Source organism: Oryx dammah, unplaced genomic scaffold, assembly GCF_014754425.2.
Source record: "Oryx dammah isolate SB20612 unplaced genomic scaffold, SCBI_Odam_1.1 HiC_scaffold_28, whole genome shotgun sequence".
Classification (NCBI taxonomy): domain Eukaryota; kingdom Metazoa; phylum Chordata; class Mammalia; order Artiodactyla; family Bovidae; genus Oryx; species Oryx dammah.
In genome coordinates, this window is record NW_024070212.1 from 48,598,417 (window position 1) to 48,624,161 (window position 25,745).

The 25,745-nt window shown below is 35.8% G+C and overlaps 1 protein-coding gene across 7 annotated transcripts in view; it reads right to left on the reverse strand.

Moving 5' to 3' along the window:
- Positions 1-25,745, reverse strand: part of CCDC18 (coiled-coil domain containing 18) — a 107,870-nt gene that overhangs the window by 35,251 nt on the left and 46,874 nt on the right. For 6 of the 7 annotated variants that reach the window (XM_040232280.1, XM_040232277.1, XM_040232278.1 and 3 more), the window contains 8 exons: positions 22,516-22,736; positions 21,311-21,421; positions 20,708-20,839; positions 14,981-15,115; positions 14,734-14,811; positions 11,924-12,040; positions 4,466-4,633; positions 2,189-2,331 (listed from right to left, as the gene is read on the reverse strand). In XM_040232280.1, coding sequence (XP_040088214.1) covers positions 2,189-2,331; positions 4,466-4,633; positions 11,924-12,040; positions 14,734-14,811; positions 14,981-15,115; positions 20,708-20,839; positions 21,311-21,421; positions 22,516-22,736 — 1,105 coding nt within the window. The remainder of the gene's footprint in view (positions 1-2,188; positions 2,332-4,465; positions 4,634-11,923; positions 12,041-14,733; positions 14,812-14,980; positions 15,116-20,707; positions 20,840-21,310; positions 21,422-22,515; positions 22,737-25,745) is intronic. The other variant, XM_040232279.1, reaches the window with a different exon arrangement.

Consider the following 25,745-nt stretch of genomic DNA (forward strand, 5'->3'; position numbering starts at 1 on the left):
CGCAAAGGTGTAAGAGAGTCCCCCTTACAAGAGTGAGTAATACTGTGACTGTCAGATAGCATTAAGAAAATGCTTAAGGTTTTGAAATTATGGATTTAAAGTAAGACTGGTCACTGTAGTTATATTTTTCTCCAGCCTCTGTAAAGATGCAAGCATGAATTATTGAGTTGGATTTTTAGTTCTGAGTACCACAAAGTAAGACAAAGTTAAGGGAACAGCCATATGCCAATCAGTGATTTTAATGAGCAGAATTTAAGCTAGGTAAAGAGAGGAGAAAGGGCATTAGAGAATGAGAAAGTGGTAGATTTGAAGGCTCAGAGGTCCTAGTTACATCAAAGAATTGTTGAATTTGGGGTACTAAAGGGAATGAGGTAATAACATAAATGTAGATGAACAGTATTCATATTATGTTGAAATAACGGAGGTATTGGAAATGATAAAATCTACTGTAAACCATGTGCGTGAGTGGATGAGGATCAGCTAGATAGAGGTATATTGAAATTCCCAAGAATAAAGACAGAACTAGTGTTGGATTCAACTTTAGTAAGTCAGGTGGTCTGCTGGTGTCACCAACAGTGAAGAATATGATCTGATAACATGAGGTTCATGGTTATGTTATCCTATTCCACATCTGAGTTCTTTGGTACAAGAACTATGGGGGAAAGTTCTTACTTTAGAGAGAAGAAGCAGTGCCCTCAGTGGAGAGTCATACTTCTGTTATAGCAAGAGAAAAGAGGAGCTAGAGAATATAAGGGATGTCTCTCAGTATGGACTGTGAATTCCAGAGGATGAAGTGAAAATCTGTCAGAAGTTCAGATAGGGTGAGAAAAGGAGAGAAAACACATGAGGTTTTGGGGACTTAGTATGAGAGATGAGGGTAATTCTAATGCCAATCTTGTTGCTTCTTGTGGTGTCTGAAACAAGCAAAAGTTATAAGGCTGAATACTCTTTGTGGAATTAAAATACACAACGGTGGTAAGGCTGCATTAGTGGATACATAACTATTGATGGAAGAAAAGTTTGAAGAACTGTGGCCTTAAACTCAGGATATCTTCTCGACCCCTTTGAGAGAGTTGAGGACATCAGGGGAAGCAAGTCGCTACTCAAAGCACAAAGGTCTTATCTTTATTTTTGTCAGAGGGGGAGAGGGAGTCTGAGGATGTTGTGGTTCAAATGTATGTTAACTCCTACTCCTGTTGGTAGAATGGTGGGCTAAGTAAGAGTAAAATACTTTGTCAACTCTTGTCAACAAAACAGAAGCAATCTGGGGAAGCTAGGTATAGCTTTCAGCTCTTAATTCCCCCCCCCTTTTTTTTTTTTTAATGTCTTAGCCCAGTGCAGCCATATTAAATCAGGATCTTTGGAGGTGGGACCTAAGCATCAGTACTTTTTAAAGCTCCTCAGGTGATTTTAATGTTCAATCAATAGAAGTCAGCTTTCTTTTATTAAGTTATTTCCTCCCTATAAACAATTAGAATCCATGAAAATTTTCTATCATCTTTCCCTGTCACTTTTAACATTATTCACAATTTGATTTAATACAACAGTTGCCGAGTTAGTGGTAAAGAACCTGCCTGCCAACGCAGGAGACATAAGAGACGTAGGTTCAATCTCTGATCAGGAAGATCCCCTGCAGAAGGAAATGGCAGCCCAATCCAGGCTTCTTGCCTGGAGAATCACACGGACAGAGGAGCCTGGTGGCCTACAGTCCATGGGGTCACAGTCGGACACACTAAAGCGACTTAGCGCACATAATATGTATATTGATACCTCACTTTCCCTCTGAAATCTGAAAAACTGAATTCAGATGCATTTCACCTCAAAGGCTTCAGATAAAGCCCTGTGGTTCTGTTTTAACCTTCAGGTTTTTTTCTAGCGTCCCCAGTAGGATTAAGATATGATGTATAAGGAACCATGCTAATTGCTGTGGGAGGACCCTTAAAATAAACCACATATTATCTTGGCCTTAAGGAACTTACAATATAGTAAGTAAGGAGGGTAAAGGATATTAAACTCTAATAAGAAAAGGCATAATGAAGGATAAAAGGGAGGTATAGGAATACTATAGGAATACAGATCGTGGAGAAATTAATTTCTCAAGCAAACGCTTCACTCAACATTATCTTATTTTGAAACAAATATGACTGATGGTAAAAAAGGAAGACAAAAACTAACATGTTCATTTTACCTGGTAGTACCAGTAAGCTCAATAATTTTTTGTCTTTTCAAATCTGCTTCATATGTAGCTGCTTCACATTTCTCCTCCATTTTCCTCAACTTTTCAGCTGAACTTTCCCTTTGTTTCTGAAGCTCTTGTTCCAGTTTTGATACCTTGGAAAGCAATTTTTAGTAAATATTTTAAATTCAAACACAGCCCAATATTCCTCAGAAGAAAAATATTTATATAAATTTGTATCCTAGCTTATCATTCAATTTCAAAGTAAAGACCAAAAAATTAAGTTTTGGAAATATGAGAGCAAAACTTAATTTTTAATAAGATATTTCATTTATATATTATGCATATTTATAGACATGACCACATAACACTAAAATAGGACTTAAAATAATTGGACAAAATAATGATAAATGTTCCTCTTTTCATTATCCTCATGTGAAATGTTCTTTATTCTCTTGTCAAACTATGTTCCTCTCCTTCTTCATGAATTGGCTCATACAGTGAAGGACTCCTAGATTCCCATCTGCCCTCAAACACCACTTGCATTTGCTCCTACTCATTCTTCCTTCTGTTTCACTACACTGAAGGAAGCATTCTTCCCCCTATATAAGTCAAACTACTTCACAGGTGTTCTGGATTCAATTCCTGTCCACTCTCTCAGGAACTTCAAACTACTGACCATCTCTACTCTCTGCTGTATCTTCAATATCTTTCTTCTGGTTTCTTTACATTAGCATTTACACATGTCTAAGACCTTCCCATCATAAAAACCTTTCCTCCATACCACCTCCAACTACCACTTCTTTTCTTCTCTCCGTAGCTCAACTTCTCAGATTTTTTTCTAAGCTTTTTGTAGTATTTTTCTTTCTTCTCATTCATTCCTCAACCCACAGAAATCTGGCCACTCTACAGACACTACACTATGTCAAAGGCTTCCATGCAGCTAATTCCAATGGACATTACTCAACCCTCAATTTACTTGACACTACTTGACACTGACTGCAATAGCCCATGACACCAATTATCTCTCATTTCATGGAATACTTTGGCTTCCATGACTGCATCCTTCAGAGCTCTGTTGAAGTCAATCATCTCACCCCTCATTCTATATTCTCTCCCTAGTTAACCTCAGCCACTTTGTTTTCAATGAATATTTACATGATTGTGATCTCAAAAATTAGTATCTTGCTAATGACTGTAATATCCTCCCTGCTCTTTAAAAACCTCTCACTGAAGAACTCAGAACTGACTATAAGTCTTTAATAACCACACCTCCCAACTCAAGTTTCAAGTATAAAATTAAAATAGTAATCAGGTAAAAAGGGAAGGGAACCATGGAAAATTCTACCCACTCTGTGCTTGATTAAATGGCGCACTGATTTGCAGAAAAAATCTAAAGTAAAAATCTGAATAAATCCAACACAAAACCTGTACATAGTGGACCATGAATAAAAAGTAAAAAAATATATACTAGAAAATTTATCCCAAGTTCTGAAGGAATTTTTAGACATAAACTTCTTTAGAACCTCAAAGAAATCAGAAAAGACAAAAAAATTTCTTAAATAGCACAAAGAAAATCATCAAACCAAAAATACAAATGTACTGATAGACTTAAGGAAAAAAAAAAAAAACAGAAGAAAATCATAAGACATTTACAGAAATAAAATCAATTTCAGAAAGAACCAGAATTACATATCAATATTATAAATACTAGTCAACAACAAGGAATTTATAAAGTAGAAATCAAATACCGATGAGATGAAGAAATGCTTCAGGATGAAGCTGTGCATCAGGCATAGCAAACAGTAGGTCTAGACTTGAGCAAAAAGGATGGAGAGCCACAGGACAGATGTCTCTAAAGAAGAAAATATAGAATACCTGCCTGATCTCTCTGAATATACAGAGACGAAATTCCTTAGTGCTACTGGAGAGGCTGAGGGTAAGTTTAGAATATATAGATTAAAAAGTCATATAAAGGATAAAAAGGTGAGGTGTAGTGAGATTACAGAGAACTATCCTTTTTTAATTTATACTCTTCTGTTAAGTTTGATAAGAGAAAAATGAACCAAAAAATGTAAAATGTTTGTCAGAATAATTCAGATGAACTTGGGAATAAATGAAAGAAGATTAGATTCTACCATAAAATGTCCCAGGACTCTTTCTTTGGAGTAATAACTCAATATGGTATCTGTGAGGTTTAAACAGCAATTTATATAACTAGCAAAATAAATCTATTATCAATTTAAAAACTTTCTATATCATAACTCCATTTTGACCAATAAAATATACCTGTTTTTCAAGTTTAGTTTGAATGTCTTCTAGCTCTCCATTTCTAATTGTCTCTTGTTGTAACATCTGCTGTTGTTGTTGAAGAGTATGCTGCAGAATAACATTTTGCTCAGCAGTTTCTTGAAGACTGTGATTTTTAATCTTCAGCTCTTTCTGTAAACAATATACCTAACAAATATATAAATTTCTCATTATAATTTCAAATAAAAGCAATAAAATGTCAATGGTGTCTACCTCATTAGATAATTATCCTCATTTGTCATATGGGACAATTGTATTCATTGCTATAATTTATTATGTGGAAGGGCAGGACTCATGTTTCTGATGAAGATATGTTATTGGGTTGGTGCAAAAGTAACTGCAGTTTTGCAATGTTGAACTTTGCTGTTTGATATTGGGATACATTCTTAAATAAATGTGGTTATGTTATACACCATTTTAATGTACATTTCTTGGTTTATGATTTTTGCTAATGACTTATTAGTTGCCATGTATTTTATATTTATTTTAGACTAGAAATGATGTTAGACAAAAAAGCAAATTTGAGCGATTTTCTTATTTGAGTTCAAAATGGGTTGTAAAGCAGCAGAGACAACTCACAACATCAAAATGCATTTTGCTAATGAACATATAGCACAGTGATGTTTCTAGAAGTTTTGCAAGAAGATGAGGAATGCAGTGGCTGGCCATCAGAAGTTGACAAAGACCAATTGAGAGGATCATTGAAGCTAAACCTCTTACAACTATATGTGAAGCTGCCCAAGAACTCATCGACCATTCTACAGTCATTTGGCATTTGAAGCAAACTGGAAAGGTGAAAAATCTCTATAATTGGTGCCTCATGAGCTGGCCAAAAAAAAAAAAAAATTGGCATTTTTCAGTGTCATCTTCTTTTATTCTGCATCACAACAATGAACCATTTCTCAAATGAATCGTGACATGTGACCAAAAGTGGACTTTATATCACAACTGGCAACGACCAGTTCAGTGACTGGACCAAGAAAAAGACAAAACATATCCCAAAGCCAAACATGCATCAAAAAAAGTCATGATCACTGTTTGGTGGTCTGCTGCCCTTTGATTCAATACAGCTTTATGAATCATGGCAAAACTATTACATCTGAGAAGTATGCTCAGCAAATAGAAGAGATGCACCAAAAACTGCAACAGCTGCACCGGGCATTGGTCAACAGAATGCACCCAATTCTTTTGCAAGACAACGCCCAATGAATTGGGATATGAACTTTTGCCTCAGCTGCCATATTCACCTAATCTCTCATCAACTGACTACCACTTCAAGCATCTCAACAACTTTTTGCAGGGAAAATACTTCCATCACCAGCAAGAGGCAGGAAATGCTTTCTTAAGTTTTCAGAATCCTGAAGCAGATTTTTATGCTACAGGAATAAACAAACTTATTTCTTGTTGGCAAAAATGTGTTGATTGTAATGGTTTCTATTTTGATTATTAAAGATGTGTTTGAGCCTAGTTATAATGATTTAAAATTCACAGTCTGAAACTGCAATTGCTTCTTCATCAACCTATTAATAGGGTTCATTCTTGGCTGATGTTTGAGAATGTGGCTTTTGAAACATTCCCTAAGTGATAAGATTGTTTTCCCTGGCTAGGACACCAAATCATGCTTTCTTTTTTGGGAAGTGGGAATTTTGATACCTATGGCTGTTCTTATGTGACCAGCTCCCTAATAAAAAGAGTCATAAGCAGGCTTCCTTGGGCAGACATACTGCATACATGTTACTGCATTTCACTTCTATAGAAAGAAGCATATTCTATGTGACTTCTCTCAGAATGAGGAAGAGAACATAGGAAGCCATAGATTCCTTCACACTGCATCTGATGTTATCTTTTATCCCTACTGATAATAAGCCATAGCCATGAAAACACTGCATAAATGATGGGTGCTGATTACTATATTATTGTTGCTATCATTTGCACTGTTTGTAAAATAATACTCCAGCAAAGCACTCTTGAATATTCTTGCTCCAAAAAATACATAAAGGAATAACCATCTAAGAAACTAAACTCATTCATTCCAAATATTTACAACTTTAATATGCTGGTCCCCAAAATTGCTTTAAAGCAAAGTAGTATCATTAACATCTGATACCTTTAGAGTTATCTGGAAGAACCTATTAAGAAGGGGGAAAAAAAAAGGCCCTTTGTCCAATAATCTAAATCCTACAAAGTGCCAAATGAAACCATTTTAAAATTGTATAAATAATACAGCATAACTTAATATGTATTTTATAATATTTTTCACCTGTTCCCTAAAGTAAGGGGAAAGTTTAAATAAATGGTATATAAATCAGATTTTGAAAGATGCAACCATTTAAAATACTAATTTAAAGGACAATGCCAAATATAAAATTTTACAAAATAAGGTGGAAAAAAAAGAACCCCATTTCATTAACATGAAAAACACTCAGGCAAATAGAAAAGTGAAAAGTATTAGTATTAGAGTGAACTGTAGGTAAATCTTCTTTAACAGATTTCTTATTGTTGCCTATGTGATAACTTTTTAAATGAAGGAAAATAAACCCATTCCTTTCAGGCAAACAATCTTTCTAATCAATATCAATCCAGAAGAAAGCAGTTTTAAACTCCTAAGAAATAGTGGAGAAGAATTCTGATTTGGTTCTTTTTTCTAATTATCTGGCAGCCAAACATTCAACAGCAGCATTTAAAGCTTGAGTCAAATATTCTTTGTTTATAACAAGAAGCTCTTAAATTTCAAACTACTTCATTATATGATGACCCTTTACTAAAATTGGAGAACTTTAGATCTAACAGGCAACTATACAATTTCTAATATTATTATGATAATTCTTTTTAATGCTAAACTATCTTAATTTTGTCTGTATGAAAATAATTAATTAGCATAAATATGTATCATTAACATCTGTTTTGCTTTTCCTGTTAGCTCCTGACAAAACTACAGATCACACCTCTGCTGTAGTTTATTTTATATAGAACTGACTTGCCTGCAAGATAAGTTTAACCACTATTTTTTGCTTTACTGTAACATCCTGTTTTACTTTCTTATGCAAAGAAAAAAATGGACCAGTTAATAAAGGAACACAAAATATTAGAAAAAAGATAAGGCCTAACCAAAACACTAAGAAACTAATACCACATAAGGACAAATAAAAATTTTATTTCAGTAACATAGCCACTAGCAAAATAATTTTAATTAAAAATACTGAAGTACCAAAGTACTGGAGCAGCCGTGAAGAGAGACCCCACATCCAAGGTAAGAGAAACACAAGTAAGACAGTAGGCACAGAGAAAGGGGATCAGAGGGCAGACAGACTGAAACTACAATCACAGACAACTAACCTATCTGATCACACGGACCACAGCCTTGTCTAACTCAATGAAACTAAGCCATGTTGTGTTGGGCCACCCAAGATGGCCGGGTTATGGTGGAGAGGTCTGACAGAATGTGGTCTACTGGAGAAGGGAATGGCAAACCACTTCAATATTCTTGCCTTGAGAACCCCATGAACAGTATGAAAAGGCAAAATGAGAGGATACTGAAAGAGGAACTCCCCAGGTTGGTAGGTGCCCAGTAGAGAAATAACTCCAGAAAGAATGAAGGGATGGAGCTGAAGCAAAAACACCACCCAGTTGTGAAAGGGACTGCTGATGGAAGCAGGGTTTGATGCTGTAAAGACCAATATTGCATAGGAACCTGGAATGTTAGGTCCATGAATCAAGGTAAATTGGAAGTGGTCAAACAGGAGATGATAAAAGTGAACATCAACATTCTAGGAATCAGTGAACTACGATGGACTGGAATGGGTGAATTTAACTCAGATGACCATTACATCTACTACTGTGGGCAGGAATCCCTTAGAAGAAATGGAGTAGCCATCATAGTCAACAGAAGAGTCCGAAATGCAGTGCTTGGATGCAATCTCAAAACCGACAGAACGATCTCTGTTTGTTTCCAAGGCAAACCATTCAATATCACGGTAATCCAAGTCTATGCCCCGACTAGTGATTCTGAAGAAGCTGAAATTGAACTGTTCTATGAAGACCTACAATACCTACTAGAACTAACACCTAAAAAAGATGTCCTTCTCATTATAAGGGACTGGAATGCAAAAGTAGGAAGTCAAGAAACACCTGGAGTAACAGGCAAATTTGGCCTTGGACTACAGAATGAAGTGGGGCAAAAGCTAATAGAGTTCTGCCAAGAGAACACACTGGTCATAGCTAACACCCTCTTCCAACAACACAAGAGAAGACTCTACACATGGACATCACCAGATGGTTGACACTGAAATCAAACTGATTATCTTCTTTGCAGCCAAAGATGGAGAAGCTCTATACAGTCAACAAAAACAAGACCAGGAGCTGACTATGGCTCAGATCATAAACTCCTTATTGCCAAATTCAGACTGAAACTGAAGAAAGTGGAGAAAACCACTAGACCATTCAGGTATGACCTAAATCAAATCCCTTATGACTATACAGTGGAAGTGAAAAATAGATTTAAGGGACTAGATCTGATAGACAGAGTACCTGATGAACTATGGATGGAGGCTCCTAACACTGTATAGGAGACAGGAATCAAGACCACGCCCAAGAAAAAGAAATGCAAAAAAGCAAAATGGCTGTCTGAGGAGGCCTTACAAATAGCTGTGAAAAGAAGAGAAGCCAAAAGCAAAGGAGAAAAGGAAAGATATAAGCATCTGAATGCAGAGTTCCAAAGAACAGCAAGGAGAGAAAAGAAAGCCTTCCTTAGTGATCAATTCAAAGAAATAGAGGAAAACAGCAGAATGGGAAAGATCTCTTCAAGAAAATTAGAAATACCAAGGGAACATTTCATGCAAAGTTGGGCAAAATAAAGGACAGAAATGGTATGGACCTAACAGAAGCAGAAGATATTAAGAAGAGGTGGCAAGAATACACAGAAGAACTGTACAAAAAAGATCTTCATGACCAAGATAATCACGATGGTGTGATCACTCAATTAGAGCCAGACATCCTGGAATGTGAAGTCAAGTGGGCCTTAGGAAGCATCACTATGCACAAAGCTAGTGGAGGTGATGGAATTCCAGTTGAGCTATTTCAAATCCTGAAAGAGGATGCTGTGAAAGTGCTGCACTCAATATGTCAGCAAATTTGGAAAACTCAGCAGTGGCCACAGGACTGGAAAAGGTCAGTTTTCATTCCAATCCCTAAGAAAGGCAATGTCAAAGAATGCTCAAACTACTGCACAATTGCACTCATCTCAGATGCTAGTAAAGTAATGCTCAAAATTCCCCAAGCCAGACTTCAGCAATACGTGAACCGTGAAATTCCTGATGTTCAAGCTGGTTTTAGAAAAGGCAGAGGAATCAGAGATCAAATTGCCAACATCCGCTGGATCATGGAAAAAGCAAGAGAGTTCCAGAAAAACATCTATTTCTGCTTTATTGACTATGCCAAAGCCTTTGACTGTGTGGATCACAACAAACTGTGGAAAATTCTGAAAGAGATGGGAATACCAGACCACCTGACCTGCCTCTTGAGAAACCTGTATGCAGGTCAGGAAGCAACAGTTAGAACTGGACATGGAACAACAAACTGGTTCCCAATAGGGAAAGGAGTACGTCAAGACTGTATATTGTCACCCTGCTTATTTAACTTATATGCAGAGTACATCATGAGAACGCTGGGCTGGATGAGGCACAAGCTGGAATCAAGATTGCCGGGAGAAATATCAATAACCTCAGATATGCAGATGACACCACCCTTATGGCAGAAAGTGAAGAAGAACTAAAGAGCCTCTTGATGAAAGTGAAAGAGGAGAGTCAAAAAGTTGGCTTAAAGCTCAACATTCAGAAAACTAAGATCATGGCATCTGGTCTCATCACTTCATGGCAAGTAGATGAGGAAACAGTGGAAACAGTAGCTGACTTTATTTTTCTGGGCTCCAAAATCACTGCAGATGGTGACTGCAGCCATGAAATTAAAAAATGCTTACTCCTTGGAAGGAAAGTTATGACCAACCTAGATAGCATATTCAAAAGCAGAGACATTACTTTGCCAACAAAGGTCTGTCTAGTCAAGGCTATGGTTTTTCCAGTGGTCATGTATGGATGTGAGAGTTGGACTATAAAAAAGCTGAGCACCAAAGAATTGATGCTTTTGAACTGCGGTGTTGGAGAAGACTCTTGAGAGTCCCTCGGACTACAAGGAGATCCAACCAGTCTATGCTAAAGGATATCAGTCCTGAATATTCATTGGAAGGACTGATGTTGAAGATGAAACTCCAATACTTTGGCCACGTCATGCAGAGTTGACTCATTGGAAAAGACCCTGATGCTGGGAAAGATTGAGGGCAGGAGGAGAAGGGGACAACAGAGGATGAGATGGTTGGATGGCCTCACCGACTGTATGAACATGGGTTTGGGTGAACTCCGGGGGGTTGGTAATGGACTTGGAGGCCTGGCTTGCTGTGGTTCATGGCGTCACAAAGAGTCGGACATGACTGAGCAACTGAACTGAACTGAAGTACTGAAAATATTTAGTTGAAACCCAAATATTAATTCACAAGAATGAACCTATATCTATCAGATTTATATTGGCATATCACTCTACCACCCTTTGACTTCCACTTTACTTTAAAAGCAAATTATTACTAAAAAATAAAAGCAAGGAAAGTTACTGACACAATGCAAACTTCACAAAACTTAAGTTCATCAATTTGAATAAAGGTATTTATTAACAAAAGGGTTTATTTTACTGAATAAATGCTTTATGAAGAAACAGTTTAGGCTTATTCTCATGTATTTTGTGTTTATTTTCTTCTATCATGTTGACAATGTAATTCCCTATGAATACATACTTTATCACCTTTTAAAGCAAGCTAATAAAAAATTAAAATATTTTCAAAATAATTTGGGACCCCAAAGTCACTACTATTTTAATCATAAATGTATTTATTTCAATATCTGTAAAAGAATATTTGCCTGAGGCAAAAACTCAGAGGCATATTTTTTAGCTTTGTGTTCTGGATAATCAAAATGTACTTTTTTCAGCTGGCTTTTTATCAATATGCTCTGGGGCCATTTATTTATTCAGCTAGCATGGATTAGGGAATATCCACTGATTTGGTAAAATATCTTTATAAAATCACCTGTTACTAACAGAATGGATGGACTATGAATCAAATAATATTTTCTAAAACCTAGCTATATGTGTATATGGTCAGTCACTCAGTAATGTCTGACTCTTCTCTTTGTGACCCCAATGACTATAGCCCACCAGGTTCCTCTGTCCATGGAATTTTCCAGGCAAGAATGCTGGAGTGGATTGGCATTTCCTGCTCCAGGGAATATTCCCAACCCAGGGACTGAACCCAGGTCTACTTCATCTCCTGTATTGGCAGATTCTTTACCACTGACACCTGGGAAGCTACATGTGATGAAATGTTAATTTACTTACCTCCTCAGATTTCTTCTTTAGCTGTTTTTCAAACTTTTCTTTATTTCCTTCCAATTGGTTCAAATGCAAGGCAAGTTCTTCCTTACAAATTTCCAATGCTGAATCTAGTTGTCTGACCTAAGCAGCAAAAAGGAAAAAAGAAAAATCAACTAATACTAATGAATGCTTATGATATGCTCAATATTTTACAGTTATCTCCTGTTACCTCACTACCTCAACCAATGAATATATAGTCCAACTTAAGATATAAAGCACTATTAAAGAAGAGATTTATTTAGAAAACTAATTATTACTGCAAACCAGGAAGCCAGAGACTGGAGTCCGGAAGAATAAACAGCCATGAACAAGTGAGGAAGGGCATTTAGGAAGAGCAAAGTACATTCAAAGACAAAGCACTGTGAAAAGGAGTAGTAAGAAGTTGGCAGGAGCTTAGGTACCAGTGGAGAAGGCACTGGCACCCCACTCCAGTACTCTTGCCTGGAAAATCCCATGGACGGAGGAGCCTTGTAGGCCACAGTGCATGGGGTTGCTAAGAGTCGGACACAACTGAGCGACTTCACTTTGACTTTTCACTTTCATGCACTGGAGAAGGAAATGGCAACCCACTCCAGTGTTCTTGCCTGGAGAATCCCAGGGATGGGGGAGCTTGGTGGGCTACCGTCTATGGGGTCACACAGAGTTGGACACGACTGAAGTGACTTAGCAGCAGCAGCAGCAGCAGCAGCAGCAGTAGGGTACCAAAAGCATGAATTTGTAAGAGAGGGGTATTGGAGAGATGAGACTGGCAAAATAGACTGGGGCCAACTGTCAAGGACCTGTAGGCCAGACACCCCAACATTTTCTAAAAATAAGCAGTATTTAGACCTATTCCTTAAATTCCCTTGATCAAAAAAAATAATAGAGTACAAACTGGTGTATTGTACTAAAAATACTAAGTTGTGAATATTCTTAAGTCACTAAGAAAATGAAAGGTTTTTGTCAGCTAGGAAAAAAAAATAAGAAGGAGAGCGCTGTTTCTCCTTTCAATTAGTTAAAACATGTTTAGAAAGGCAGCCATGTAACTTGGTTCAAGTGTTCATAAAGCTGTAAATGCTTCATGCTACTGTAACCTTAAATAGCAAATGAGCAAAGAGCAACTCAAATTCAGTAAATTTCTTTCAGAATCTGCCTATATACTCCATGTCCCCCATCTGTTAATGAGATTCATTTTTCTCTTGATTCCTTCTTTTCATTATTGTAATTCTGAGTTTCTTGGGAGAGATTTTTTTCTCCTCAATGCTAACAGCCTTTTAATAAGTAGTCATGAAAGTGTGAAAGAAATTTCAGCAAAATAAGAAAAAACAAAAAACTGCTCCCTCTTGCAGATAATATTCTACATCATGAAATTATCCTTACAACTCTTATTTCTAAAAGGAGGATCTTGAAAGACACACAGTTGCCAAAGCCTGTCCCTATTGCTTGTGAATATAACAACAGCTTAAAAGTGTGTAATTCTGAATAATTATCTTTGTTAATAAACTGCTGCCCTAAAAATAACTTTTAAATTGTTTTATGAAGGTATAACTATTTACAAGTTTTCTTTCTTAAGCATGAGAATGAGCACTGGTACTTGTATCAAATTCTACACACAGGAAAAAGAAATCTGTCAGAATATCACACCTGATAAAAATTAGCAATGCAAAAACTTATTCGGGCAAGATTCATCACCGGATTTTAAAAACTATTGACTATAAGTTTGTTGAGAAACACGGCTTTCAACATGGCCTCTAAGAATCATCCCACATACTGCTTATTAATTATAAAGGAAAAATTGTGCCCTGAAAATGGTGAGATCTGGCAGTAAACTTTACATAGGGGTCAAGGGAATTCCCTGGAAGTGCAGAGGGTCGGACTCTGTGCTTTCATTGCCAAGAGCCAGGGTTTGATCTCTGCTGGGGGAACTAAGATCCCATTAGCTGCACAGTACAGTCAAAAAGAAATAATAATAATGAGGAGAAAACATTGGATATATAGTAATTACTTAGCAAACTCTGAGTAACTTAGTGTGTGCTAGTAATTACTTAGCAAACTCTGAGTAACTTAGTGTGTGCTAAGTATTTTATATCCTCATTTTAATTAATCCTCAAATCCACCCTCTTCTAGTACATTGTTATTCCTATTTTAAAGATGAAGAAGTTAAAGTTCAGAGAGTTTAAATAACCAAGCCAAGGTTACAGTCAGTTAGTAAGCACACTGAAGCCAGAAATGAAACCCCAGTTAGTTTAGCCCCAAAGCCCATGCCTTTAACTATAAGGATATATATACTGTTAATAGCAACAAAACTGTATTTTACTCAGAAATTCTGGATTTATCTCCTATTTAATCATATAGCACAACTAGTAAATAGAAGCAAAACTCTACTGTTTGTAATTTCATCTCTCTTCACTTCCTTTGTTAATATTTTACTGGCAATGTTAGTAAATACCTACAGTTAAAAAAAAAACAGTTTTTGGTAAAACAAAAAAACAAGTCTTAAGGCAAAAAGAAAGGAGGTTAGATAATCTATAAACTAGGTTGTGATAATCTTACAGATAATATTATAGATAAACTATAAACTAATTATCAAATAATTAAGATCATAATTCTCAATGAAAAAATATACTACTTAAAGAAACTAAGTTCACTGATTTAGGTAAAATTTTTACTACTTTATTCATTTTTAAGTAAAAGATTTTTACAATTTATAGAGTAAACTAAAAAGCCACAGGAATGTCTCTATTAATAAAAAAAATTAAAAGAAAAAAATTTTATTTAAGTATTAGTATACTAGCCTTGATCGTTTCTTCAGATACTTGGTTCTGTAATGCTTTCAAAGCTTCATCTTTCTTCATATTTTCCTTTTCCATCTCCTAAAAACATACAGATTGGTAGCAAAAAATAAGTAAGTGTATAAATATTTTAGCATTAGTAACAAGTTGTTAAAAAATTGATTTGATTAGAATTAAAGGAATGTTAAAAATACATAAACTTAAAATATTAATCAACTTTTAAAGAGCACTTTCATAAAGATGATTTTACCCCTTTGCTTTCTGTCAAGAGCCTGTCTAGTGATTCAAGATGATGTTGTTTACATATTATATCTTGCTGCAACATAGACATAGTCTTTTCTTGTTCTTTAAATTGTTGTTCTTTTTTGTCTAGTTGAGATTCAAGCTAAAAACACAAACAGGGTTTATTAATTTTCATGTTAACTTTTTTAAAATCTATAACATTTTAAATACAGTCCGTTCTTCAACAAAATAGGTTTAAACTGCCTGAGTCCACTTATACATGGATTCTTTTCAATAAATGTGTACTAGAGTACTATACCACCAGAGGTTGTTTGAATCCACAGATAGGAACCACGGATAAGAGGGTTGACTATAAAGTTATACGTGGATTTTCAACTGTGCAAGAGTTGGCACCCCTAACTTTCACATTGTTCAAAAGTCAAATGTACACACAAAATATAATACTCACATGTTATATTACTATTGAAATTATATAGATGATTGCATTTTGCCAAATTTCCTTTAGTTTCCCTCCTTTTAGAGAAGAAATAAAATCACAAATCCAGGTCTTATTCTTTTCCTCCCTCACCAATACTATACTGAAATTGTTTTGTATCATTCTCTAGTGTGTTTCAGCTTCATGCGTGTTTTCCATGCTTTTAACTACATATGTAGACCCATGAACATAATGTAATTTTTTGTTTTGAAAATTCACATAGACAATATCAACACTTGTTCCAAGTTTCGGCAACTAGTTTCTTTCACTTAATATTCTTTCAGGGCTTCCCTGGTGGCTCAGTGGTAAAGAACCCACCTGTTAATGCAGGAGGCATAATATTGTTTTAAATATTTATCTGTGTATCCATATACGGACCTAGTTCAAATAATAGAAAATTCCATTATAACAACAAACTACAGCTTGTTCACTCTTCTACTTGGGAATAGTTAGTATTCTTTTTCACTACAATGATAATGTTACAGTAACAATCTTTGTATATATCTCTTTATGTACATGTATTAGAGTTTCTTTAGAACATACCACCTATAAGTGGACTTCCTGGTTGTAGGATATGCACATTTCTAACTTCACTAAGTATTTCTTTACAAAGGGTATCAAAATTAATACTTTCATTAGAAATGTTTGTCTTTACAACTTCACCACTAACAGACTGTTGTTATCAAACATCCAAAAGTTTTGTGAAGACAAAATATGAATAAACTGGTATGTTTATATGAATATTTGTATATATTATATAAAATGTATAAAAATCATTCATATGTGATACATGCATACATATATACTATAAAAACAGAGCAGCAACAAGTTAGCTAAAAATTATTAAAACCAAAGAACTGTTAAATGGAAACACTCAAATGAAAATAAATAACACATCATAAATTAGAGGAACAGAAAGAAAAACGACTGACGTGAACAGAACATAAGGGACCTGTTGGACACTGTCACGCAGACCAAGGTGCACATCACAGAAGTCCCAGAAGGAAGGACAAAATTCAATAACCTCTCATGATAAAAACACAACAAATTAGGAACAGAAGGAAACTACCTTCACAAAATAAAACCCATAGATGAAAAACCTACAGCTAACATAGTCAATGACGAAAAGACTGAAAGCTTTTCTTCTATGCTCAGGAACAAGAAAGGGATGCCCCTCTCACCACTTCTGTTTAACAGTCCTGGAAGTTCCAGCCACAGGAATTGAGCAACAAAAAAAAAGGCATACAAATTGGGAAGGAAGAAGTAAAACTAACTGCTGGCAGATGATATAATCTTATAAATACTGTAAAAAAACAAAACTTAAAGATTTCACACAATAAATCTACTAGAACTCATAAATGAAACCAGAAAAGCAGAGGATATAATTTAACACAGAGAAATCAGGGTCATTTCTATACATGAACAATGAACAATCTGAAAAGAAAATTACAAAAACAATTTCTGTTATAGTAGTATCAAAAAGAAAAAAATACTTAAGAATTAACCAAGGAGGTAAGAAAATTACAAAACACTGATGAAAGGAATTAAAGAAAACATAAGTCAAAGTGTTAGTTGCTCGGCTGTGGCTGACTCTTTGTGACTCCATGGACTGTAGCCTGCCAGGCTCCTCTGTCCATGGAATTTCCCAGGCAAGAATATAGGAGTGGGTTGCTATTCCCTTCTTCATGGGATCTTCCCACCCCAGGGATCGAACCTGAGTCTCCCACACTGCAGGCAGATTCTTAACCACTTGAGCCACCAGGGAAGCCCCAAAGAAAACATAAATAGAAACATATTCCATGTTCACAGATTAGAAGATTTAATACTGTTAAAATGTCAGTATTACTCAATATAATATAATCTCTTTTAAAATCCCAAAGACCTTTTTTTCGGAAACAGAAAAACCCATCTTAAAATTCTTATGAAATCTCAGAGGACCATGAACAGCTAAAACAAACTTGAAAAGGAACAAAACTGGAGTATCCTCACTTCCTGACTTCAAACCTATCAATATTACAAAGCTACAGTAACAAAACCAGGGTGAAGTGGGATAAGACAAATATATACACCACTGGAATAGAATCAAGAGCCCAGAAATAAATACTCACACATATGGTCAAATGATTTTGACAAGGGAGCCAAGATCACTCAGTGTGGGGAAATGACAGCTCTTCCAACAAACGGTGCAGATAAAACTGGACATCCACATGCAAAAGAATGAAGTTAGACCCTTACCTAACACCGTACATAAAAATTAACTCAAAATGGACAGAAGACATAAATGTCAGACATTAAAAACAAGAAGTCCTCGAAGAAATCTTGTAACAAAAGTTTCATGATATTTGATTTAGTAAAAATTTCTTAAATATGACACCAAAGATCAGGCAACAAAAGAAAAAAATAGACAAATTAGAATTGATGAAAATTCTAATATTCTGTGTACCCAAAGACTCTCAATAGAGTAAAAAGGAAACCGACAGAATGGGAGACTATTTGCAAATCATATATCCGGTCCCATGACTTCATGAGAAATAGATGGGAAAACAGTGGAAACAGTGTCAGACTTTATTTTTGGGGGCTCCAAAATCACTGCAGATGGTGACTGCAGCCATGAAATTAAAAGACGCTTACTCCTTGGAAGAAAAGTTATGACCAACCTAGATAGCATGTTCAAAAGCAGAGATATTACTTTGCCGACTAAGGTCTGTCTAGTCAAGGCTATGGTTTTTCCAGTAGGCATGTATGGATGTGAAAGTTGGACTGTGAAGAAGGCTGAGCGCCGAAGAATTGATGCGATTGAACTGTGGTGTTGGAGAAGACTCTTGAGAGTCCCTTGGACTGCAAGGAGATCCAACCAGTAGTCCATTCTGAAGGAGATCAGCCCTGGGATTTCTTTGGAAGGAATGATGCTAAAGCTGAAACTCCAGTACTTTGGCCACCTCATGCGAAGAGTTGACTCATTGGAAAAGACCCTGATGCTGGGAGGGATTGGGGGCAGGAGGAAAAGGGGACGACAGAGGATGAGATGGCTGGATGGCATCACTGACTCGATGGACGTGAGTCTGAGTGAACTCCGGGAGCTGGTGATGGACAGGGAGGCCTGGTGTGCTGCGATTCATGGGGTCGCAAAGTCAGACACGACTGAGTGACTGAACTGAACTGAACTGAATACCTGATAAGGGATCAATATCAAGAATATATAGAGAAGTCCTGAAACTCACTAACAGTATAAAAACAACCCAATTTTAAAAATGGGCATAGGAACTGAATACGCATTTCTCTAAAGATATATGACTGGCTAACAAAGACATGAAAAGATTCTCAATATCACTGATCATTAGGGAAATGCAAATCAAAATTACAGTGAAATGCCACCTCACACTCATCAGGATTGTTGTTTCTCAGTTGCTAAATTGTATCCAACTCTTTGTGATGCCATGGATTGCAGCAAGCCAGGCTTCTCAATCCTCCACTATCTCCCAGAGTTTGCTCAAATTCATGTCCATTGAGTTAGTGATGCTATCTAACCATCTGATCCTCTGCCACCCACTTCTCCTTTTGCCTTCAATCTTTCCCAGAATCAGTCTTTTCCAAGGAGTTGGCTCTTTGAATCAGACAGCCAAAGTACTGGAGCTTCAGCTTCAGCATCAATCCTACCAATGAATATTAAGGGTTGACTGCCTTTAGGATTGACTGGTTCAATCTCCTAAAGAATATTATTCCTGGACATAAAATTCTAGGTTGACAATTTTTCTCTGAGCAGTCAAAAAAATATGTTCTTCAGTCTTCTAACCACAGTTTTTTATTTTTGATGAGAAGTCTACAGTAATTTTAATCTTTGTTCTTCTATATGCAATGTGTTATTTATCTCTCACTGCTTTCAAGATTTTCAGCAACCATTTTGATGTGTCTTGAAGTTATTTTCTTTGCTTCCGGTCCCATCACTTCATTGTAAACAGATGGGGAAAAAGTGAAAACAGTAACAGACTTATTTTCCTGGGCTCCAAAATCACTGCAGACAGTGACTACAGCCATGAAATTAAAAGATGCTTGCTCCTTGGAAGAAAAGCTATGACAAACCTGGACAGCATATTAAAAAGCAGAGACATCACTTTGCCAACAAAGTTCCATATACTCAAAGCTATGGTTTTTATAGTCATCATGCATGGATGTGAGATGGACCATAACATAGAGAAGATTGAGCACTGGAGAACTGATGGTGAACTGTGGTTCTGAAGACTCTTGAGAGTCTTTGGACAGCAAGGAAATCAAACCAGTCAATCCTAAAGGAAACCAATCCTGAATATTCACTGGAAAGACTGAAGCTGAAGCTCCAATACTCTGGCCACCTAATACAAAGAGTTGACTCACTGGGAAAGACCCTGATGCTGGGAAAGCTTGAGAGCAGGAGGAAAAGGGGACAAGAGAGGATGAGGTGGTTGGACGGTATCATCAAGTCAATAGATGTGAGTTTGAGCAAACACTATGAGCTAGAGAACGACAGGGAAGCCTGGTGTGCTGCAATCCACGGAGTCATAAAGAGTTGGATACGACTGAGCGACTGAACAAAAACAAAAATCCTCTTTAAGCTTATTGAATTTATAAATTAATTTCCTTCACAAGTTGGCAAAATTTTAATCATTATTCCTTCAAATATTTTTTGTACCAGTCTCATTCTTCTCCTCTTTGGTACTCTGGTGACATAAATGTTAGACCTTCTGATATTATTCAACAGGTCTCTAAGGCTGTGTTTGTTTTTTTCCCAAATTTTCTTTCTGTCTGTTGCTCAGACTAATTTCTATTGCTCTATATTATAAGCTTATATTTGTGTGTGTTAAATATTAATACATTCCGCTATTAAACGCATCCAAACTCTTTTATTTAGTCTTGTGCTTCTAGTCTCACACTTCCTCCTTTACTTTTGTTTTTGCTCTTCACTTTTAACCCGATCAAGAGAGCTTCTACTCAACCAATCTTCAGGCAAATGATATCTCTAGTGGAAAAAGAGTTACAGAATCACTCTAGTTTGATAATGTCAAAAAATAATGACTGAAACAAATGGCAGGAGTACTAAAGGAGAAGCATTGTAAAATGATCTAGAAGTAATGGGATTCTAACTATAGTACTACTAGCTTTTCGATGTCTTGTTTCCTAATATATTTAAATAAAAAAAGCTAAGTTAGTAATGTTTAAGATTTTCAGATTTCATATTCTAAATATATATTACATTTACTTATAAAAACATAATTAATATCTTACTCTTTCAATCTGCTTTTCCATCTCTTTATGCTGGTCAAGATGAATTTTCTTTGCCTTTTCAAAAGCTAAACAAATTTTCTCATGCTCTGTATTTATATTGGTTTCCAGGCTTCTAATCTTTTCATTCTTTTCCTAGAAATACAAAAACACTTTAAAAGAATATAATTAAGAACTAGTTTTTCATAAAAGTACATTAGAAAAAAGTATATTAGTAAAGCATAAAATTTATTATACTCTATTCTTTAAAGAATCACAATAGTCAATGTCAAGCTTTAAGAATATTTCAATAATTATAAAAAAAGACAAAGTGGTTATTTTAAAAACTGTATCAAAATGATAAGATCAAACTATTTAAAAATTCGTGAAACATCAAAGAACTACTACCAGTTCCTTCAATTCTACTAAAATAAAAATAAGAAACTTTAGATAACAACTTTCCATATTAACTTAAAAATACAGAACTAAAAACTGAAAGAATCTGATAAAATTTATACTTTCCTACATGGTATATTTTAGAATAATTATACTAAAACAAACATGTTGTTACAAATTAAGTTCCTTAGAGACAAAGTAAATTTGTAGCAAAAAAATGGTAATTTTTACCATAAGTTCCTGTTCCAGTTCTGCATTTTTTGCAGCAATGGAGGAATAAGCAACTATTTTTTCTTCTAGCTGTTTCTCTAAAGTTAAAAGTTGAGAACATTTCTTTGTCATCTGAAAACACATTGAAATAAATTTAAAATTATTTAAAAAAAAAATAAATGACAATTCAGAAGAAAACAGTGAAGGGAAGAGCAGAATATGACACATCCTATTCTATTAATTCAGACACCTATGTTCAAACAGGACCACACCCAACCCATTTTGTAAAAGTAGCTGTTAAAGACTGAAATTAGTACAATAAAATGTTAACAGCAGTATTTCTACTGGTAGAATTACCAATGTTTTATTTTCTTTTTTGTCCCTTTCTGTATTTTCAACAAGACTGTGCTAATATTTTAATTTAAAAAAAGTTATTAACCTTAGTACCTGACACGTTTCCAAGTAAGCTGATGGCTGTAATTATCAACTGACTCTCTTTTCTGTTATTAACATAAGTTCCTATCCCACAGGTCTTATCCCTAGTCTTGGCTATAGACTTTAAGATGAGAAATCAGACATTTAAAAAGTGCCCTCAAAGAGTGGCAACCTGTGATCTGAAGGGTGACTGTAGCATATACACATGTGGTCCTAGTACACAATTACCTAATAAGGCACCCTTGTTCTGTCCTCAGTGGAAATGAAGATCAGATATTCATAAAACATACGGTATCCCCTTTTCAGGATATAATCCAAAGATACCTGCATCAGATTTACATGTAGCAGTTTAAAAATGCAGATTCCTTAGCATTACTCCATACCTACTGAATCAGAATCACTGGAATAGGACCCAAAACCTGCAGGTTTAACAAGCTTTCCAGGTGGCCCTACTATTTGCTAAAATACCAAATCCTCTATTCCTACTTGTTTTTTTCCAATTACATAATCCAAATTTTTTACTTGTAAATATGCATTAGCCATATTAACTTATACTTGGAAGAAATAATAGAAAGGAGTACAGTTTAAATCTCACCAAATTTAGCCACTGTTTTCCTACTTTTAACATATATTAAAACCCAAAAGTTTCCAAATATAATTTTAAAAGAAGTTATAACTTATAGGATACCATTTTTTAAGTGTATAAATCTCATCTTGAACAATTTTTACAAAACCATACAACACTTTTTTCTTCTCTCAAAATTTAGTACATATAGCTAGTTTAAGCTTACTTCACTTTCAAGTTTGCTAGAGTTTGAAGCTTTCTCTAGCAGCTCTTCTTGAATGAGTTGAAACTGACTAGTTCTGTGCGCCATGTTAACCTTCAGATCAGAATTCTCAGCTTCTATTTGCATCAACTTATCACGTAATTCTTCTATTCCAGAAGCAAGTCTTTGCCTTTCTCTTTCATATTGCTTGTTCATAGTATGCTGATTTTGATCTTTTAAACTTTCTGTTAATAAACATAAAAGGAAAACTGTTCTCTATAAAATTCAAAGAATAAAAACTCATTTCAATGTTGAAAGATTTAACCATATTTACTTTCTGATCTAAAGAATACTAAGTGGATGAAACATAAATTAAAGAAAATATAATGAAAAAACATGGTAAGCAAAGTACTTTCTATTATTAAATATATTAAGTAGGAATAAGTTCTGACTCAACGTACTTTTCTAGACTATCACTTCATAACATAAAGACTATCTTTTTGTACCACAAAGAGCCCTTCTCCATCTTTAAAAACCCCACTGTTTGAATACAAATCATTATTTGAAAACAAAACAAAACATAAAAACACTGTCTTATCTCCTTAAACCAAAATTTATCATAAATTTATTTGGATAACTTGATCACTTTGATATACTGTATACAGATGCAAACTGAAACCCAAAAACACTGAATCCTTCATATTCCAAGCCAAATGATAAGAATTCAGTTAAAGCTCTGTAAAACTACTGAGGGTTATCAGAGGTAGTTGTTGGAATACACCTTTTCTCCATTATAAAGGTATACACTATTGCCGACTGAAAGGTAAACAAGCTTTCAGGGGTGCTTTAAAGTAGATGCACAATGTAGATGACTGCATGAGAATACATAGATGTGTAAACAAGTAGACAAACTATGCCTTCAAGGGTTGCATAAGTACTATTTCTCATCAATTCTCCATATCCCTAATAATTCACTTTCTAAACAATCTATTATTGACTCCGTTCTTCTTTGATGTTAGATAATATATAACATACATTATCACAAGCTCTAATTAGAATTCCCTCTGCTGATTCCATCATTCTCGACTGTATTCCTTCCAATCACTTAAGATATCTAATCTTCTCTACCATCATTTCTGCTAGCAGTGCATTGTATTTGAAGGTAGCATATGACAGGTTAAAGATACATATGTTAACCCCTAGGGCAACCACTAAAAAAATAAAGAGGTATAATTGATTACTTAATAGAAGGCATTAAAAAAATGAAATACTAAAATTCATTCAAAAGAAGGCAAGAAAAGTGAACAAAACCCAACAGAATAAAAAGCAAACAAATAACAAGATAGTAGATTTAAACCCCAAAAGATCAATGATTACATTAAATGTAAGTAACCAACACATTCCAATAAAAGGGTAAGAGTGACTAGTTACAAAAGTAAGAATCAATCATATGTTATCTATCAGAAACGCACTGATATACAAAGATACATCCTTTTAAGGATGGAAAAAGTCTTCCCAGGCAAACACTAATCAAGAAAAAGCCAGAGTGATAACTATCCAATTATGAACAGAGGAAAGAAAAAACAGTATTGCCTAGTGAGGTTTTCAACATATGTTGCTATAATACACTGGATAATTACAACATAAAATAGGAACGGTAGAGAGAACTATAGTCTTATAAAGTTTCTATATTTTACTTCAAATGGAAAAATCTTAATTCTGAATAAACTATGAACTATAAGAAACTATACATCAAGGCTCTATGTTGTCACTCTGCTTATTTAACTTATATGCAGAGTACATGATGCAAAAGCCGGGCTGGATGAAGCTCAGGCTGGAATCAAGATTGCCAGGAGAAATATCAATAACCTCAGATATGCGATGATACTATTCTCTAATGGCAGAAAGTGAAGAGGAACGAAGGAGCCTATTGAAGGTGATAGAGGACAGTGAAAAAGCTGGCTTAAAACTCAACATTCAAAAAACGAAAATCATGGCATCTGTCCATTCAGTTCACTCAGTCATGTCCGACTCTTTGCAACCCCACGGACTGCAGCAAGCCAGGCTTCCCTGTCCATCACCAACTCCTGAAGCTTGCTCAAACTCACGTTGATCAAGTCGGTGATGCCATACAACCATCTCATCCTGTGTCTCTTCTCTTCAACACACTTGAACTACTTCAACCAGTCCCATCACTTCATGGCAAATAGATGGGGAAACAATGGAAACAGTGACAGACTTTATTTTCTTGGTCTCCAAAATCACTGCAGATAGTGACTGCAGACATGAAATCAAAAGACACTTGCTCCTTGGAAGAAAAGCTATGACAAACCTAGACAGCGTATTAAAAAACAGAGACATCACTTTGCCAACAAAGGTCCATATAGTCAAAGCTATGGTTTTTATAGTAGTCATGTACAGATGTGAGATGGACCATAAAGAAGGCTGTTGTTGTTATTGTTCAGTCACCCAGTCGTGACCGACTCTTCACAACCCCATGGACCGCAGTACGCCAAGCCTCCCTGTCCCTTGTCATCTCCCAGAGTTTGCCCAAGTTCATGTTCATTGCATCAGTGATACCTTCCAGCCATGTCATCCTCTGATGCCCTTTCCTCCTTCTGCCTTCAATCTTTCCCAGCATCAGGGTCTTTTCCAATGAGTCGGTTCTTCACATCAGGTGGCCAAAGTATTGGAGTTTCAGCTTCAGCATCAGTCCTTCCAGTGAATATTCAGGTTGATTTCCCCTAAGATTGACTGGTTTGATCTCCTTGCTGTCCAAGGGACTTTCATCAGGAGTCTTCTCCAGCACAGTTCAAAGGCATCAATTCTTTGGCATTCTGCCTTCTTTATGGTCCAGCTCTCATGACGGTATGTAACCACTGGGAAGACCATAGCCTTGACTACATGGACCTTTGTCGGCAGAGTAGTCTCTGCTCTGTCTAGGTTTGTCATCGCTTTCCTGCAAAGAGGCAATCATCTTCTGATTTCATGGCTCTTTTGGAGCCCAAAAAGAGGAAATCTATCACTACTTCCACCTTTTCCCCTTCTATTTGAAGGCTGAGCACCACAGAATTGATGCTTGACATTGTGGTGCTGGAGAAGACTCTTGCGAGTCTCTTGGACTGCAAGGAGATCAAACCAGTCAACCCTGGAGAAAATCAACCCTGAATATTAACTGGAAGGACTGATGCTGAAGCTCCAATACTTTGGCCACCTGATGTGAAGAGCTGACTTATTGGAAAAGACCCTGATGC